This window comes from Acanthopagrus latus, chromosome 12 (assembly GCF_904848185.1).
Source record: "Acanthopagrus latus isolate v.2019 chromosome 12, fAcaLat1.1, whole genome shotgun sequence".
NCBI lineage: Eukaryota > Metazoa > Chordata > Actinopteri > Spariformes > Sparidae > Acanthopagrus > Acanthopagrus latus.
The window spans coordinates 19,905,579-19,925,467 of record NC_051050.1 but is presented as its reverse complement, the minus strand read 5'-3'; the positions used below and the strand labels follow the sequence as shown (position 1 = coordinate 19,925,467).

The 19,889-nt window shown below is 41.4% G+C and overlaps 1 protein-coding gene across 1 annotated transcript in view; it reads right to left on the bottom strand.

The window, feature by feature from the left end:
• LOC119030493 (potassium/sodium hyperpolarization-activated cyclic nucleotide-gated channel 1) overlaps positions 1-19,889 on the bottom strand; it is an 87,297-nt gene that overhangs the window by 41,152 nt on the left and 26,256 nt on the right. The window contains exon 3 of the mRNA XM_037118128.1: positions 7,626-7,787. Within this exon, the coding sequence (XP_036974023.1) occupies positions 7,626-7,787 (162 nt within the window). The remainder of the gene's footprint in view (positions 1-7,625; positions 7,788-19,889) is intronic.

Below are 19,889 nucleotides of genomic sequence, written 5' to 3'. Positions count from 1 at the left end.
CCTCCTTTCTAAATTCATTTTGGTGCCATTCTTTTCATTGTATTTTGAATTGACAGGCATTCTGTGTCTTTATTTCCATGTTTCACTCCAAGTACACTCTCCCCTCGTGATTTTTTTTTTTTTTTTTGTCCACGTTTAAAAAGAATGAGCAAAACAACATCCGCATTAACTGACAGCTTTAATTACTCAATCATGTAACTCTCTAAAACCCCGGCAAGCTGTCCCATGCATGGGGGGAAAAAAAAAAAGATTGTGTGCTGCACAATATTCATTTTTCAATTACATAATCAAACTACAAGCTGTTCTCGCTGGGAGAGCACAGAAGGCACAACAGTCTTTGAACACACGAGCGAGGAAGTGGAGGGGTCCGCGGGCCGGCACCAGGACCAAACTGTAAGTTGGCTAGCGGCGGCAGCTCGCGGTGGTGTGTCTCAGTGTGAAGGCTGCGGTTCTGTTTGTCCCCTAAGTTCTACAATGAAAGATGCTTCTTGGACTCAGCCAACATCTTTCTGTTTTGTTTTTTTGTTCTTGTCTGTTGCAGTTGAATTATCGCGTAATTATCATATCAACATATATTAAATCAATTCAGAAAATATCACAAAATGACTAAATATTTCAATCATCATTTTCATAAAGAATCTGTTGTGTTTTCTTCTGCACAACAGTCCAAAACCCAAAGAAATTAAGCTCACTATCATATCAAACAAAGACAGGCAACACTTTTGAGGAGCTTCGACAAGTGAATGTCTTGCCTAAAAATTTCAAACTACTAATCAGTTAATCAACTAATTATTTCAGCTCTAGCTGCTGGTTTAACACCCCAGTCACAAGAATACATGTTGGCAGTTAAGGTTTTGCCAAAACACAGAAATGGTTGAAATTTACACGTTTATGTACAATTATCAAACGAATCGTGTGACAACACTGTGTTTACGCTCTGGTTAGGTTAAGGAACAAAGACCACTTGGTAAGGGTGAGGAAGAGATCAAGTTTTTCTCCTGATAAAAAAGTCAGGTCATAAACAAGTTTTGAAGATATGTCCAGCCCAGGAAACGTACTTATGTGATCTTATCAGTGGTTTACAGAAACATTAACTGCTGTCAACTTATCCAGCCGACTGGACTGGATGTGGCTTGATCCTGCATGCTGATCAGTTAATCTGTGCTTTGTGATGTGTTAACTTCCCTGTATTTTCTTTATTGCATAATAAACTACTTAAATATGTCACCTTGGTAGATTTAAGTTCAAGTACGAGACCTTTATTCGTCCCTGAGGGGCATTTGGTTCTGCTGCAGCAGCAGTAAAGGCAACACAACGTAAAGTCAGACAGAAGATGAAGAACAGGACCAGATGAAGACATAAGGAACAAAATTTACAATCGGAAAAAAAAGGCCCTTGTCTTTCTACTTTCTCTGAAGGGTAATAAATGTCTCGAGTGAGGCGACTTTTTCTTTTGGTGTCCAATCATGTGCAATCATGTATGCAGCAGCCACTTCCACTGATGAGCACACCCTCAATCAGACAGGTTAGACTAAGCGAGGAAGCGACCTGTTATGAACCGCGATGCTGCCTGCACACACTCCACATGAATAGCCTCCACGTGAAACGAGTGCGTCCGTCACTCTGCGCTTTTCGAACGTCCCTAACTAGCCAATGCTCGACATCTTGACAATTCTGATGGAAATACTCCTGCAGACGAGTGCGATTCGACTCTCGTAACATCGGGAAGGACTCTCCAGGAGGGGTAAAGAACACATCCGGTAATTTCAACCATCCAAACCGAACTCCGCACCAAGTAATTAACCACGAGAGCCGCAAAAACAAGCCCTTCACATCAAGGCAAAAAGGCAGGCTTGCATTTTTACTCGGATGAAACCAGTGTGCCAGGAGGGAGAGGAGAAAGTTTGATTAATTCATAAACTCTGACTGGACCGAGCTCAGCTGTTGGAAGTGACTCATTCAGGGAAAGAAAGAGATGGGAAGCTAGTGGGTGGGCCGGGGATAAAAGAGGCCAGGGAGGGCGCCCGATGCTAGAGCATGGTTATGCATGGTTAGCCAGGCCTTTCTTCTTCTCTGTTTGTGTCTACCTCCTGCATCTGTCTATCTGTCTGCCTCCTAAATCTCCTCCGAGATGTGAATCTGAATCTCAGCTGTCGGCCTGCTCACAAAAAGAATATGCCGCTCCGTGCTCCTGACGACATATCTTCACGCTTTAGAGACAAAAGCAACACCCCATCACCCTCTCACCCGGGCCAACACAGCGACAGCAGTGCTATCTTGTCCGGTGATTAAGTAAATGCAGCCTCCAAAGAGTAAGAAGCTACTCTCAGGCCATTAGTCAGGCAGATAACAGTCCTACACCCCGTACTACACCACTCAGCAGTATCTGCAGTCCTCGTTGGCCCCACTCTTCTTCTCACAGCTGGAGACAAAAAGTTCCCAGGCAACGACAGAAAGAAAATAAATGACGCAATGCAAATCCGAAGCAGTCGTTCCTGAGCCATGAGACAGCAGGACGTCCACCTGACAGTCCATCTCCTGACAGACCGGAGAATCACATCATGTATTTATACCTGCAGCAAAACAGAGGGAGGAGATATCTTATCAAGATTTCTTAGCTTATGAACGCTAATGTACTGTGATGGTGTGAGAAGAGGAATCCCACACGTGGGCCGGGCTTTTCACTTTGGATTTGCCAGTCCGCGGTCAGCACACGGGCCTCTGCTCCTGCAGAGGATCCACAGGGAAGAGCTTCCATAAATTGCTCATTCTACCGCATCAAAGTCAGCGACACTAAGTTAACTGCTCACGAGCTCTCATCCACCGGCGCTAATCACATATACAAAGATTTGTGCCTCCAATACGTCTCAGTTAAGGGCTGCGACCAACGATTACACTTATTTCTTTGATAAATTGTCATTTGCAAGCATTCAGTCATCACAGAATCTGAGCAGAAATCAATACGGAAAGCAATCTGGAAATTAAAAATATGTCAGATTTAAATAAAAACATATTATTTTTGAGTTATTAAATGCTCGCTGTATTGATTTCTTTGATGTGATGAATTGCAGCCGTGGGGATTTCTTTGTGTTTCAAAAGATGAAGTACAACCTGACCTGCCTGTCATGTCTGGAGGCGGAAGGGACGGTGGTGGAGTTACGGGCAAGAAGGCTGTCAAGCCAGTGACTGCAGTTCAGGACTGTGTTTCAATTACAATAATGGATATTTTTGACGAGAAGCTGGGAACATCTCCGGTCAAGAAAACATGACTGAAACACAATCTTTACCTAACCCTAACCAAGTGGTTTTTGTGCCTAAACCTAGCCGGACCACAAGCACAGCGATTTCACAACATAAAACTGAAAAGTAAAATTAAACATGAAGAAATATAAAGTGAAATGAAGACCTATAGAAACATTCTGACATTTATTCCAGTTGGGTTGTACATGTTTATGAAAATGCTGTTCCAGTTGCTTGGTACATGTTAGTTGACTGGGAAATACCTTTGTGAACATCACATATTTCCTACAATTCATCATACAAAGACCTGCAGATTGTAGGAGACATTTCTAACCAGTATCAAGACTAATTTGTCTCCATACTCGTCAGCTCTTTGAACTGTTTTGTGAGTGTGGTGAGCCTCTCAAAAGTATCGATTAATATTGAAAAAGACTTAAATTCTAAAGATGCTTGTTTTGTCTGATTAAATAAAATGTCTCTGGGTTTTAGTGTGTTAAAGTGATGGCAAGAAAGAAGGAAAGCGGCCACATTGGGCTTTTCTTCCCTTAATACACAATTGATTGATTATCACACTGTTGTAGATTAAATTTCTCCCTATCGAGTTATTAATTAATGGACTGAGCCACAGTCTCAATGCTGTCAAAGTCTTTATTCTCATATCTGAACACGAGGAGGGAAAAAAATGGACTAGATTCGTGAAATATATGGTAATCCTAATCCAGCAGTTCCAAAAAGGAAGTGAAACTGCTGAGATCAGAAAGCATCATTGTGCCTTTTAGGCTCCTGTACAGGCGAAATGTGCGAGGTTCTATATTTAGGAGTGTCGGTGTGCAGACAAGCAGCCGCAGTCGGAACATGTCACTGGAAACCTTCTATCTGTGGAGAGCTGGGAGACATCTTCGTAATGTTGGTTCTACGTACTGAATGCAAATGATTCCACAGTTTCATCTCACACAGAGAGAGAGAATTTAGATTAATGAGTCATTTTAACTCAGCTATAAGCTTTCATCACAGGTATCACACGCTATATTAACTCTCTGTTTCAGAGGCTCTGTTATGGCTTTAGACTTCCATAGTTTAAATGATCCTCCACACAGGGAGGCAGCAAATCAGCCTTTAATAACATTACCATTTCATTTCTTGCGTACAACAAAGGAAAATATCTGATTGTTCCAAGCAAGAGGGGCAAGATAAAGAGGAATTATGTTGTTTCTTTTTTAACCTGGGTCCAATATTTACATGTTTCAGTCTGTAGATTTATACTTATCAATAGATCGCCTCCGCTGGCAGCTGCAACACGGCCAAAATGAATCCAATGTGGTCTCTTGGGACATGGGTCAGGGTTACACAGTCAATGTTACCTTCATTAATTTGGCTCCTTTACGCCATTGACAGACCGAGGTTGATATTTTAAGTGTCGGACATTATTAAAGAAACGATTTGCTCGGAGACAGGCCCTTTTTATAAAATAATAATATCCTTGTTGTAACTAGAAACATTAGTCTCGCTCAGGAAGAAGTCTCACCAGTAAAATCTCACGACATGTGAGTCACAGCAGGATGATAAAGGGTTAATTTCACAAGTCATCGCTGACTATTCAACTGATTTTAACATCTCGATGACACAATTTAAGACAAGATTTCAGCGCTTGAGTGAGACTCGTGTTGTGTTCAACTTACATGAAAATGGGCTGATTCTTCACAGAGCTTCTTAAACCTCAGCCTGTACGTGGAAAAATAACAGCACTTGCAGTGGACCTAACGTGGACTGATTGTACTTAATCAGTTCCAAAACTTTTGGTTGAATCATGTAAATAAAGATCATAGATACCAGAATTCCCATTTAAGCTTGTGTTACAATTAAATATGAACCAGGATCAGTGTCGATCAGAGGACAGTTAAAAAGATCTGTGGCACTGCAGTACATTAAGCAGCTGGACTATTAGCAAGGATAAACTGTGACAGTAATGTGGGAAATGAGATCGCTGCAAATTAATTTTTGGTGCAAACAGAGATGGATAATGTCTGTTTGGGTGTACAACACATGTTTAGTTGGTACTGGGCTCGCTCGGGCATATCATCGCCTCGAAGTACAAATAAGAGCCCGGCGCAGAGTCGTGATGTTGACGAAAGCCGACATTTGCACCTCCAGCCAGATGCCTCCGAGCCGTCGCTGTGCATGTGGAGCAGAGGAATGTTTGTCAGAGATGAGAAGGCAGAAGAGCTCCTCGGGCGAGCATTTACAATCAGCGTTACCCAGGAGGACTGTACACTCTTCTACACGACCACACAGCTCGGAGTGCGGCAGCCATATTCCGCTTGACCCCGACTCAGAGAAAGAAGGAAAGACACACAAAGGATGCACGGACGGATGGGGGACGGTTCCCAAAGACCTCAAACTGACTGGGGATGCCTGAATCGAATACAATCGAACAAGACCAGGAGTATTTTAGATTCCTCCTAACAGTGCGCACATATTCTCATTAAATGCAGCACACTACCGTTAGGACAGCAGTGATGTACACGTCCCACTGCCTCTTTAAAACCTGTTTCTTTGTAGGTTTGGCAGAGCAATAATCTACCTGCAGCACTGTCCCTGATGAAATGATGAAACTTGCCTGCAATTCTTAATTATAGATCGCCTCCTGCTCTCCAAATTAAGCCCAGACGATCTCAAAACAAAACACCACGAGAGTCAAAAACAAAGCCTGCATCTACACCTGAACATGTCAAGTTACTCAACGTGAGACGCTTTATTATATGATTTATTCATTCAGTTAGTTGTTCTGGCTTTTTATCTGCACATACATTTTCAGAAGTACTCATTATGTCTGCAGATGTTTCATCAACACACCTGTAATTATGAGAAATTCTATATTATTTATGTCTCGGTCCAATTACAGTACACTCTCTGTGCAGAGCGCTGTCCCCTGACTGAACTCGGTTTCCTGCACCTCCGCTTGTACCTAAAAGACTCATCACTGATGTCAAAACATTTCGTTTTCACACCGTTCTAGAGATGAAAACCGCTGCAGAGCGTGTTTCCTGCATCGTTCGTCACGGTGCTGTCGTCTGAAGTGGCGCTCACACTGGACGGTGGTGGAGAAAGGCACTAACAGAGGATGGTTAGACCGACCTCACAGACAGTTGCCACCAGAGAACAAACGGGGGAAGAGGACTTGAGTTTTTATGTCGGCCTTAATCAAAAGGCAAATTCAGCTTCTTGCTTGTGTGTGTGTGTAAGCAAACATGGTACACAGCAGTAATGAGACAACTAAGAACATTTTGAAAAACAGGATTCTTTCCTGTCACATGACGCAAGAACGCACGCAGAGGTGTAAGCTGTTTCATTTATGTGGATTTCTTGACCTAACAAACGACTGTTCTTCAGAATCTCATCAAACGTCTGTCTGGAACGGATCGCGCGTCAAGTTGTCTCCGACGATTTTCATCATTCTCTTCAAATATTTCACAGTAACTCAGACTCAACTTGGACAGTTGTTATAAAAAAATAACTACAATTATGTCTTGCCCTTCCATTGCAATGAACTTATCTAAAACTATGGATACGTATACGTAATCGTTAGCTAAACCCTTTCCCCTGAATGTCCATGACATTAGCTTAATAACTCGATGTCGCAGGTTTGTCTAGCTTTGGATTTCTTTGGCTGTGGAGTGATATCCTGCATTTACAGAATGTGAAGGGAAGAGTTAACCTTTCATAAAGCGAAAAACACTACAGTAAAAGTGTAAGGAGGAGATTTAACCTCATGCTACGTTTGCTAGCTTAGATTTTTGCCCAGCTAGCTAACTACCATCCGTATCCTGTCAAGGCCGAGGTACTCAGGCATCGTTATTTACCAAGACTACACATTATGTTAAAAACAAAGCCTTGTTCAAGGCAACTATGTAGTATTTGACTTCATCATTGTAACTTTCCTCTGTATCAACACAACTCACCAAACAGACCGCTAACGTCTATGGCTGATGGGAATAACCAACTCAACCATTTCTCAAGAACTGCCGTCGTGATCTAGACATATGAGTCTATACACAATAATTAAGGCTCTGTTCCAAGGCTGTATTTTTAATTAGCCGATTAGCGTATATGTCAATGGGATTTCGACTGAGGTCTTCTTATATCTGGCAGCTGTAGCTTAATTAGCTAGCTTGCTTGAGGTGGGGAAAAAAAATGCCGAACACAGATATTATTTCAGACAGCAAAATGAGAAGCCTGATTTTGTCTGAAATAAAGATTACTGAGAGTTTCTGAAGGGTAAATCTGCCTCTGAACACCGAGAACTGAGTGCAGGGATGGAAATATGGTTGATATCTACACCAAATGCCAAAAATAACAAACAAAAGAGAAGAGCGTGTAATACTTACAACCATACCGTTTAGGGACACCCAGCAGTCAGGGGGGAAGTCTTGGAGGAGCGGCACCAGATACTGGAGACAGCCATCCCAGTGACACAGGAGCAGCATCATCCCTATCAAATTAAATATTCTTACCACTGCACTGGCCAGGTCATAGGTCATATGGAAAATCTGCAGAAGAGAAAGAGAGACGGAGAGAGAGACCTCGGTTAGACCTTTTTCAGTAGCTTGTGTGAAAATATCGTCAAACTCTGAGGTGACACAACACAAACAGTGGACACAGACACACAGGAGTTCAGATTTAGATCTGTTAGTGTCTCTGAAACATCACATGCGTTGGTATTTCAGAGGCACAAAAAGATTCCTTTCAGAGCAAAAGATTAAAAAGACACTTAAAACGTTCACAAAAAAGTACAAAGTCACCTTTGAAGTGGAGGGCATGGCGTGCCCGCTTGGCCACCAGAGAATTTTTGACGCCGCCAGTGTCTGTCTGTGTGTGTGTGTGTGTGTGTGTGTGTGGGGGTGCATCTCACAGATGTTGAGCTGCATAATTCAACATGGCTGCTCTCCAAAACAAACTGACCGGTGGAGGAAATGCACATACAGCACAGAGTGGGTAATGCAGAGTGAGCGAGGTGCATTAAAACACTGACGGTACTGACGTTGGAGCGCAGACCTCCGGGAAAAAACAATCAGCCGGTACACGTGTGCTCGAGCGCCACGAGCTGAGGGCAAGTGTTACCGCCGGTGTGGCTATTTAATCAGAGCAGGAAGTTTCAGAATAGAAAGTCATCAGCGGGGTGAGTAAGCATGTCTGCGATGTGAAGCGGTTTCATTTACGTGGTATCTGGGCGAGGAGAATTGACTCACGCCTGGTTGGCTGTGCCGCTAATTCAGAGTTCCTCATTAGCATGAGAAACCCATTACTTCTTTCCAGGTTGGTTGTTCTATCACCGCCCTCACACGCCGCAGCTCTGCTTCTCCTACTAAAAAAAGTTAAATATGGAAAAAAATTTTGCTGATTGCCAATTGGTGGGTTTTGCATAATAAACCTGCCCCCATTTGCTAATTTGTGGAAGAGATTTCAGGTAATTATGATCTATTTTTAAGCTGATGGGTTCTCATTCCCTGTAAACTGCCCATTCCAATTATCATAAGTGTACTGGAAATTCAATTCGGCCTCATGAGGTTAAAAAGAGTTTCTCTACTCTACTAGCCTCAAGGTACAATATGCAAGAATTTTTGTTTAAAACATAGAAAAAAAAACACAAGAATGATCAACAGAATGGGAAAAAAATATCAGTTATCTCTACAACATCTTTGTGTGGTGTTGCAGGGATATCTATTGAAGTTAGCATGCTAACCCGCTAGCCCCTAACCACATTGTACCTCAACAGGTGACAGTCCAGTAGTAAACAACACTGAGGCTACACCACACCTCATAAAAGATGATTAATAAATACCAATAAGTTTATTGTTTAACTGAAATATCCTGGGACTACAAGATGTCATGTTTTTATTTAGTATGAGATTAAATGAGCTGAGCTTTGTAACATTAAACATTTCTATTTTCTATTTTTTTTACTTGACACATACATATTCTGTTCATGTACCTCCAGGCTCAGTCTTTATCTTGTTATCTGTCTTTTGTTTTTCTCTTATGTGCTATTTTTGCTCTTCCTGGCATGTATTCTTCCAAATTTGGAAAAACACTGACCACTTTTAAACCAAATCACAGAGGCTACTTACTTCCTCTTCTCAGAGAGTGCAATCACTCCAGAGGAGGACAGAGAGCCACATCACGGACTTCACGTTGCCCCCGACATGTACTCTGGCGTAAGTCTGAACCGGTTTTTGCCGCGCGTGCCGAATCTGCTGTAACCCGGCCGCCGCCCCCTTCTGAAACCCCAGGTGGTTTAAAAGCTCTTTGAATCCACGTCTCTCCTCCCCCCCGGCCTATTGTGACTGTCCTGTAACCTTTCTGCACAAAGGAACAGTGTCCACGCACCGAGCAGATGAGAGAACAAGAGGCTGGGCTGGTGCTCAGATCCCTCTATGGTTCAAATCATCCACAGGGAGATACAGTGCACTGCCCTGACACGCTAAAATTAGCCACTAGCTTACAGGACGGCTGTCTCAACGCACCCAGTATCTCTTCGGCTGCCTACATCTTTATTCTTAATTTAGCAGAACTTTCTCTCCCACTCTCAGTCTCTCTCTCTCTCTCTCTCTCTCCCCGAGTGTCTAGTTTGATGACATAATCGGAGAGAACAGCAGACACAGGACAGACAGAGAGAGAGAGACAGAGAGAGAGAGGACAGGGGGAGACAAAAACAAAGCGAACGAGATAAAGGTAACTAATAAAGTTGCACGTTATTGTTATTGCGCCCAGACTGGAGGAAAAAAAAAATAAAAGAAAAAAAACAGGAAGTGGCCCTTTTGGCCCTCACTTTGAATTGCAAATGCTTCATGCCAGGTAGAAATAGCAAAGAGTCAACCGCCTGTCTGCACGCTCCTCTTTCAACTAGCGAAAGACAACACATCAGAAGGCGGTCTGGGATTTTTCGCGTGAAGGTTAGAGAGAGAGTTTGTTTGTTGTTTTTTTTGCAAATTCCCAGGGAGCGTTTCACTTTGCTGGGAAGCCTCTGCGACCTCTGGGTCAGGCTGAGTCACCGAGGGGCCGACAGGGATGACGTAGGAGCTCATTAAAACAACCTGGGAGTTGTTGGGTTTTGGATTTCATGGGGGGGAGGGAGGAGAGAAGTCCGCTAGTGGCAGCAGGTAGCCATGAGGTAGCCGTCTATTTATAGAGCTCTTAATAATAGAAGCTCCAGGTGTAGATCACCGGTCAGGTCACAGGATTACACGGAATAACCTTCACTATGATGCTTGGATGAATTTTAACTCTGTATCTCAATTTCCCTACATGCATCCGACCTCTTTAAAACAATAAAAAAAAAAACAGTTGATCTCTCAGTAAACGGCTGAAGAAACAAGAAATTTAGGTTGAGGAGTTTATCAGCTACTCAGAGGGTTTGAGTTCCTGACGTGGAGAGCCGGTCCCCGTCGCCAAACATGCAACTGAAGCATCTGAGTTGTAATGAGGCCATCGAGAAGGAGAGTGCAGTGTGTCTGTGCAGCACGGTGCTATTAGAGAGGAGGATTAAAATATGGGCCGGCCACTGTCTCGCTCAACTTGTAAAGTAAAGGGGAAATCAAGCCAGATCTAAAAAAAAAAAAAAAAAAAAGCATCACAACACTCGCTGCGTCTGAGGCTTTTCACTAAAGCTTTCAGGTCAAAAGAAAACACGATCGATGACGACGTGAACGTGACATCTCACCACACAGAGAAGCGTCGCGATCCCATTACAAAACAACTCAAGAGCTTCTCGACTTCTAATCATAACAAGGTGACATCTTCAAATTCTGTCCAAAATCCAAAGACATTCAGCTGACACTGATATATACGTTACGTCTTCACGTCCCATTTATTTTTTTTCTTATCAAACCCGCTCGGTTAGGCGAACCCAAGACACCAGATTACACAGTTTTCTTATCTCAGCTTCCTTGGCTAACAGGAGATATTTTCTTCTGACAGTTGGAGATTCATGTCAGAGCTTTTGCAGGAAACAGCAGCGGCTACAGCGGCGAGCTAATACGCAACTGCTGCCTCACAACGACACTTGAGGGGACACGCTGCCTCGAATTTGTGAAACGACAACGTCAACATCCATCACTTCGTCAAACGGAAATTCGGCAGACGTCGTTCCCAGCCCTCAACCAAGCTGTGTGGCCGCCATGAAGATCTGAACTCACGTCCGCAGCGATACACCTTCACCTTCCGCATGACTCCAGGAAACAGGTAGCGCTGACTAAGAGCCAAATGTAGCAGCAATGCTTTCGGCTGGCGTCGGCAAAATATAGGCTTAGAATTAAGTGCAAGCTTAAATTTGACTGGGGATGGAGGGGGGGCAAAGTTCGGCATAATCCTCTTATACATTAGAGACAAAGAGCCAAGATGTGATGTGATAGCGGCACACGGTCACACGCTCCAGCCAGCGACAACGCTCGCTCACATTTGGCACAGAATGACGGTACAGTAGAGTAGAACAGAGCAGAGCAGACGGGGGTTTGGGACGTCAACCTGGGCGGCATCGTGTGTTTACATACACAGATGCACTTCGACATGGAAGGTGCTGATTGTAAACGTCCACGTGTTGCCGTCTGGAAGCCGTCAGGTTGATGTATGTCCTGTATGCTGACTTTCTGAGACTGATGTGCAGGGAAAAGAGCACGCAGGAGAGTTACTCATCACCATGCTGCGGGCCTCCAACACGCAATTACAAAGTGTTCTTTATGCATCTTCAAATTGGACATGAGTGACCTCTGTTTGAGGTTAGTGAGGATTAGCGAGGGACTAATTTGAGGGGATTAAATCCACCACTGGCTATTACGTTGAAGGATGACAAAAATGCTTCCAGGAAAATCTGGAATTCTCCCGCTTAGCGCCGTCTTGTAAATCTCCTCTTGGATCTCCTCTCTTGGTTTTTGCTTAATCACAAAATTACAGTTGAACTTGGATTTGAAAAAAAATAAATAAATAAATAAATCATATTATCATGTAATGGGAATTCACTGGGATTTAAACCAAGTCGTGATTCTCTTCCTCTGTCGGTCTTCTTCTACACGAAAAAAAAGGTTGATGACTAATAAAAGAAAAAAGCAAAAAGAGCATCACAATCTTCCAGAAGACAATGTTTGTCTCTGACATCAGATGCGTCTGAATATAGAACATTTTATATACACTGGAAATAGACTTGCTGCACCGCTCTCTCTCTCTCCCCCCTAAAGAAAAGCAGCTTGCTGGAAGTAATCACAATTCGCATGTCTGTAATGCCCTGTGCGTAATCATGTTGATATATGTATGGTTCAGCAATAAATAAACATAAATAGAGTTGGCATTATTTCAGTGCTTCAGGCAGCATAGTGTATATTCAGAAGCTAATCAGTCTGTAAATCTGTCTAGAACAGACCAGACTGAACTAGAAAATGTCCTGCACAGTACATTTTATATATGTAACTCTGTTATCTCAAGGCAACGTTAAAGCTGTGTGTTTCTCTGCATGTTTCTCCCTCATCAGATGACTGCAGTCCTACAGATTCTTTATGACGTGCAAATGAATAATTGAGAGTCTGAGAATTTGGGGGTTTTTCGCAATTAAAGGGTAAGTTCCTGGAGCTTCACAGCAAAACAACCAAAGACAGGGACTCGTTTTTGAAATGTAAAAAATACTACTGATGAAAGAATCTAAATGACTCCAGACAGCTTGTCTGACGTAGTCCACGTCTCCAGAAACCCTACAATCCCGAATCAATTCAGCAAGACTTAATTTACACCCTTTATAAAGCCAAAATTTCACTGCAGCCGCAAAACTAAAACCGTTAGCTAGTGCCGCGACTGAGGTGTGTTCAAAAGCTCGATTCAGTGTGTTACATCGGTGACGGATCTCTGGTCTCTGATTGTGCCAGACAAGCTGTATTGAACCATTTTAGGGTTTTTCCATTTACTTCAGTTTCTTAGTAGAGGGCTGCAACACTGCTGTGACGCTCCAGAAACCTTTGTTGACCTCAAAACGTAATTTGACTTTTCATCCATATGGGGGTGAGTAGACAATTATTATTTCTGGGCAAATAGAAAAACAGAGTGAATTAAAATTTAGCAGCAAGGACGAGAAGAGGCTGATGGTTGCTGCTCAACGGCTCAAGAGCCTTTGTGTTTTATTTAACTTGAACCTAAATAAGAGAAGCAAAATTTTATCACTTTTAAAACACAGTAAGGGAGCTTATGATGAAACAAGGTGAAACTGATTCATGTTTTTATCTCAAGCAGAATGTCACGGTTGAGTTTTTAATTTCCTGTCATATTTTGTTGGTTTCATCCTTGCTTCACACTTCCTGCCCTTGTCTTTTTTCCTGCCTGTTTTTCTGTGTTCACCTATGTTTTCCCCTTTTCCCCTTTCAGTAGTGAAGTTCTCTATGTCTCTTCCCACAGTTCAGCATGTCCCTTCTTGTGTGCCCGCGTTGGTTCCCAATGCTTTTTCTGGTTTTGTTCTGAGTTAAGTATATCTCTTCAGTTTTATTCTTGGATTCTTGTCTACCTGATTTGATGCCTGCCCTTTTTCGTTTGCTGCCTTTTGTTCTGTGGATTTCAGCTTTTTTTTTTTTCAACCTTACTTCCTCTTTGTCTTTCAGGGTCCTTTGTGCTAAACCTGACAGAAAATTGATTACCCTCAAAAGACCATCAGGCTCCTGCAGCTTATTCTTAATTCAGCCGCAAGACACATAACCAAAGGTTACACTGGCATCACCCGAGTTCCTCAGTAAGCCACTCAATTGATTTTAAAGTTTACTTGATATGACTTATTTATAAATGTCTAGATGGATTTAGAGCCCAAAATATATAACTGACCCCTGAGATCACTGTGGAGTGGACTGCTAGTGGTGCCCAGGGAGAGATCTAAACAAGGAGAAGCTGTTTTTAGTCATCTTGCAGCTCAGAGCTGAACTGCCTGATGGTCTGACATCGCAACTTTTCAAATCCAGACTGAAAAACCTCATTGTTCTGAAGTGCTTTTAACTAAATGCAATTTAAAACCTTTTCTTTTTTCTTATTTCGTTCTCATACAGATGAATCTCTTTGATTCTGCTCTTCAGCTTTGAATTGATTTTTTTCGTGTTAACTTTGTTCTGTGTTTTTTTTTCCTCTCCGTACAGAGCGAATCTCGAATCTAATCAAACCACCTCGCCTTGCCTCGGATCTCCAGCTCAGAGCAGTACATGTGAGCTAATGAGGCCCCAACAGTTAATTTCCAGGCAGAGACTTAATTAAAAGGCAGGTGGTGATCGATGAGATCTTTACACAGGCAGAACACAAGTAGTGATCTATTAATGTAAAAGGAAACACTTGAAAGAGGAAGTCATTAGTTTCTTCACTGCACGCACCGTCGCCTCACACGTATAGCAAAGCGTGACATACCGAAGGAAGAGGTACAAGTTAGTACTTTAAAGAAGGAGGTAAAAGTACAGAATCACTATGTTTCATGTTTCATGACTTCAGTAAACATCCCTGCCATCCAATGTGCTTATTACGCTTCTTTTTTTGATATTTTATGTTTACAATTAGATTTTTACCTCAGAACATTTCTTGCAAAAACAAAGTGAAGATACAATCAAATAGCACTATCCACAGCTAATGAGCCGCAACAAATCCAGTTGTAGAAAATAAACACTAAAACTAATTGAAAAAGTAAAAAGTATTTTCTTTTTTAAGTTTGGGGCAGTTACCTTCATATTAATCCTGCAATATTTAACCTCGAAGACTTTAGCAGCCGCTTAGAATACCTAAAACCTTAAATCATTTCTGAACCCCTGATCCTTCCTATATGCTTTAAAAACTCATGTAAATTGGAGGTGCTCAGCGTCGCACATGTCTTGTTTGGGCATTCATGGGCTCTGTAGTGAACATGATTACACCATCATTCCTCTAAGCGTCAATATCCTCTGTTAGTCTTGGATTACACCTGTTTTTCACTGAAAATGCCTGGGGTAGTATTATGATAAATGGTTGTAACTTACTAAGGAATGATCAGATGTGGACACAAATTCATATGGAGGTCTAAAACATCCTGGTACATCTTTTTAATAAAAAAAAAAACTGAATTTTCTGTGACAACCAAATAATTTGGACTTCAAATGAGTCAGACAGAAACATAAGCTTCTCCTGAATCAGATGATGTATGGCACTTGATGACTACTGTTATTATAGCTAGGTTGGAAAAAAAATAAATAGATACAGAAAACTGAAACTGAAAACTGCTCTCCTTCTTTGACCTATATGTGTGTGAACAAAGCCTGAGCAGGTTCATTCTTGATCATCAATAATGTCAAGGATCCTGGGAAAGCGTAAGATAAAAGGTGACGGTAGGTGTGGTGATACTATTCTTAAGTGGATTACAAACCCAGCCCCCCCAACCAATCAGTGCATTCAGTGCAGTCAGTCACCGGTTCAAATAAAGCCCCTTTTCCGCCCAAGAAGCTCTTTCCCCCTCTTTTCCATCATTCCCGTGTCCGTCAGCAGTATTCTCCCTGTTCTCCCACTAAGCACATCACACTGTACTGCGAGCGGTGCTGCCTTGCCCGCTGTCTCACCCGCTCTGCGTCTATTTTGGTCGTGTGAGCGTGATAACCTCAACACCACTGTTCCGCCTTAATCTGTGCTCAACCATTCAGAGCTGCACTGGCAGAGGCAGCGTCCTCCGGGGCAGGAGCTCGCACAGCCACAGGGGGTCACATTTATGATGTCTTCTGCATGGACTGCATGGGCGGACTGAGAGGATACTGTGTTGGTAATGACTTCAGGATGGTAAACACTTAGCTTGAAATGTTACATGAGAATCTTGTACCTTTTCTACCAGTACTTATAGATATATATATATAGTTATATATATATATATATATATATATATATATATATATATATATATATATATATATATATATATATATATATAGTTATATAGTTATAGTTATAGTTATATATATATATATAGTTATATATATACATTCTAAGCCACAGAGACTGCTAAGCCTTCCTTTTGATTGTGTGAATGTTATTCTGAGAGTCTGCAAGGATTAACGTATGCATTTAATGCATGCAGTTAATTTATGCACAGTCTTCTACTAATTTCTTCAAACACTGTAAAAGGAAAGCTGTAAAAAAATAGCAGTATACTCTGGCTGTATACACTGTTGAATAACAGAAAATAACTGTCAAATATCACGAAAACAGTGTGTTTCAATTATTTCAATACAGTTTTGGCAATTTAACATGAGACCTTGTTTTCTTTGGTTTTCATCACTGATAAGGACAGGCTGTAGAAATCAACTGTATACTCTGAAAGTTAAAGTTACAGAAATGCTGTAAAATAACAGAAAATAACTGTCAAATGTCATTAAAACAGTAATTGTCCCTTATTTAAATACAGATTTAGCTTCAATTTTATGTGAGATCTTATTTATGTTTTGGCTTTCCTTACTGTGAAAGATGAACTGTCAGAAAAGGAGTATACTCATACCAAAAATACTGTTAATAACTGAAAATAACTGTCAAATGTTGTATAAAAACATTATTTTTTCCATCATTTAAATACAGTTTTAGCTTAAATTCTACACTGAACTTTGTTTAGTTTTTTGGTATTTAACACTGATGAGGAATAGGTGTAAAATTGTAAAATAACAGAAAATGACTATCAAATACTATTAGAAGTACATTATTTTCCTGTTGTAAATAGTGATATTTACATATGTAAAAACAACTAAATTACCTTAAAATGTGGTTGAACGCTGCTATAACACACAAAAAAAACCTATCTCAAAATTGCAGAGGAGTTCTGTTATGTTATATTCTGTAAAATGTTAGATTCTTTATCATGGTGAAGGATCTTAAAACTATGTTGCAAAAGGCTCATTGCATCAAGGGAACAGGTAAATGTATTTATGGATGAGGAGGAGGATGAATGTTCTATTGATTTGTACCTGTAACCTGAGCAGCAGCAACAATATAACAACGCCGGCTTGAAGAAAACATGCACACATGACTGACAACCTCCCAAAACAAGCAGCACTTACAGCTCAGATGGCAGCACCTGTGCATTGATGAGGCCATTTCTGAGAAAAACAAATGACTAGCGTGTGTGTGTGTGTGTGTGGACATACTGTTCAAAAACCACGCCAGTACGCTCAAAAACAACTGTTTTCCCACATGACCCATTTTCCCTCCAATTGTCTGGTTATGCAAGTCTGTTTCAGGACGACAGTTTGACAACATCATTCCAGGAATTAAATCAATGTCCCCAGTCAGTCTATGACGGAGGGATAGATTGTTGGTGAAAAAAAATAAAAGAGAGAGAGAGACAAAGAGCCGAGAGACAACAGGGAGTTTACAGAGGCATCGATCCAAAGCACAAAACAGAAAATGATTAATTCTGTTTGATTTCAGTCTGCAGATATAACTTGATTTGATTTTGTATAGTGAAGCCTCTTGTCTCGAGACGCGGCACAGAACGAACATCTTACTGGATGTATTTCATCTGCACTGTGAGTTAATACTACCAGTCATCTTCATTTAAAACTCATCAGGGACATATCTGGATCTGTAGCTGTGAAATGCTGCATTATGTTCTCATGCTACCTGTTACCATGCTATGAGAGCCCTAAGAGTTAATTTATTACAGTTAAGTTGTTGGCTGGGCAACTAAACAATGAGGCTGAAAGTCACTATAAAGCTCTGTGGAGCCGATACATTGTCATTAAACACTGATCAGTCTATGCAGCGTTTACTTTAAAGGAATAGTTGAACATTTTGTTAAGTACACTTATTTGCTTTTTGCCAATAGGTTAGATGAGAAGATTGATACCACTCTGTCTGTCTGTCTCTGTCATCATTAGCATTCCTTAGCTTAGCATAAAGACTTCCAATGTTGGAAATACACATAAAAGCCCTTCTGAAGCTCACTTTGGTCTTGAAACAACAGGTTCTGCACATAACTCCCAGTTTGATTTGATTTGAGTTGAGTTGAGTTCACATTTCTGTTTCTTCGTGTTTTAAACAGGCCAGCTGTTTCCACTGCCTTGAGACTTCTTGGTAAGCTAAGCTGATTAACTCCCGGCTCTGGCTCTATACTTAAAGTTTTTTTTTTTTTCTTTTCTTTTTTTTTTTTAAATCCAATGCAAAACCATGTGGACTGCTTTTCAAAACCTGGTGCCTACATTACCCACAATGCAACTAGCCACTGAGTGACATCTACTGGGGGGTAATTTGTCAGACTACATGCAACTTCTGGAGCCACAAAATGATTTATAACTTTTTTCTTTTTTTTCTTTTTTTTTACATTAGCACTCCTCAGAAACCTGTTAACACACTTTGATATGTACAGCTGGTGGAGTTACCCTTTAATTCACATACAATAATAATATAAAGTGGGATCAGACTTTTTACTCACAGCAGAATAAAATGTAGCTGTATATCTTTCACAAAATGTTCAAATATCCATTCAAAACTGCACGAAATATGAACAATTTTGGTTAGAAAGTCCTTTGTTTCTTGAACTGTAGGATTTCAAGGAGGGCGAACATGCTGTTTTTGATCTCATAACTCAAAATACAAGCCCGATTTGCTCAAATGTTGAACAACACAAATGTCGACATATGACTTTACAGTACATCTAAAGTGCAGTCAGAGGGGTTTTTTTAATAGACTAAAAAAGTTGCAGAATGCACCTTTAATGTTAAACGTGTTCTTCTTCCAAAACACAACACAACACTGTGCTTCCTGAAATAAGTTGTTGTTTGATAACTTTACACTGAATTTGTATCAAAATGTAAAATTTGTACTTTTACTTGACTCCTTACCGTACTTAATTTTTCAAACACAACAAAAAGGCCAAGGGGGGAATGCAATTTTTGCGAGCGTCACGGAGGAGTGAAAGACGAGAGGAAGGGTGAGTTGTGCTAAGAAGGCAGTCGGGGGAAGATTAGCGCCCATGTGAGAGCAGGAGGGATTTGACTGGATTGCGCAGGGTGACCTGCTGTGCTCATGTACACATCAGTAAGATGGACCCTTCCTACTAGAGTGAACGTCGAGGACACACCGGCGCCAACGGTCCCGGGAATAATGCCTCATGACGGCTCTTAATGGTCGCCATTTCTCTGTAATTCAAACAGGCGAAAACATTTGGTCGCTGTGTCACAACACGGTATAGTAAATACGAAGCCCTATATGGAAGCTGGTCGTGAAACCCCCGAGTACAGTGACAACACATTATCTAGTCTCACATACCTCTGACTATGTTAGCTGCAGCTGCATGAGTAACTACACTTGATACGCTGCATAATCTAATCTGTGCTGCAGTCACAAATAGACCTCCATAATAATACATCCCTATGGTGCAATAATAGTCCATCGCTCTTATACAAGACTACAGAGACTATAAATTATCGCGTTTCTATTCATATTAAGGCTTCAATAGATGAGCACAGCTGCTGTCACGACAGATGGATGAAGGGCGCTTCGGTAAAATCCATCCACCACAACATTAACCCTCGGGAAGCGCGGGTGGAAGGAACCCTAAATGCTTCGCTAGCTACTAATTAATTATTTTGCACGAGACATCATTACAGGATGTCTGCCATGAGTGGTGTTACTCCCCCCTTCTA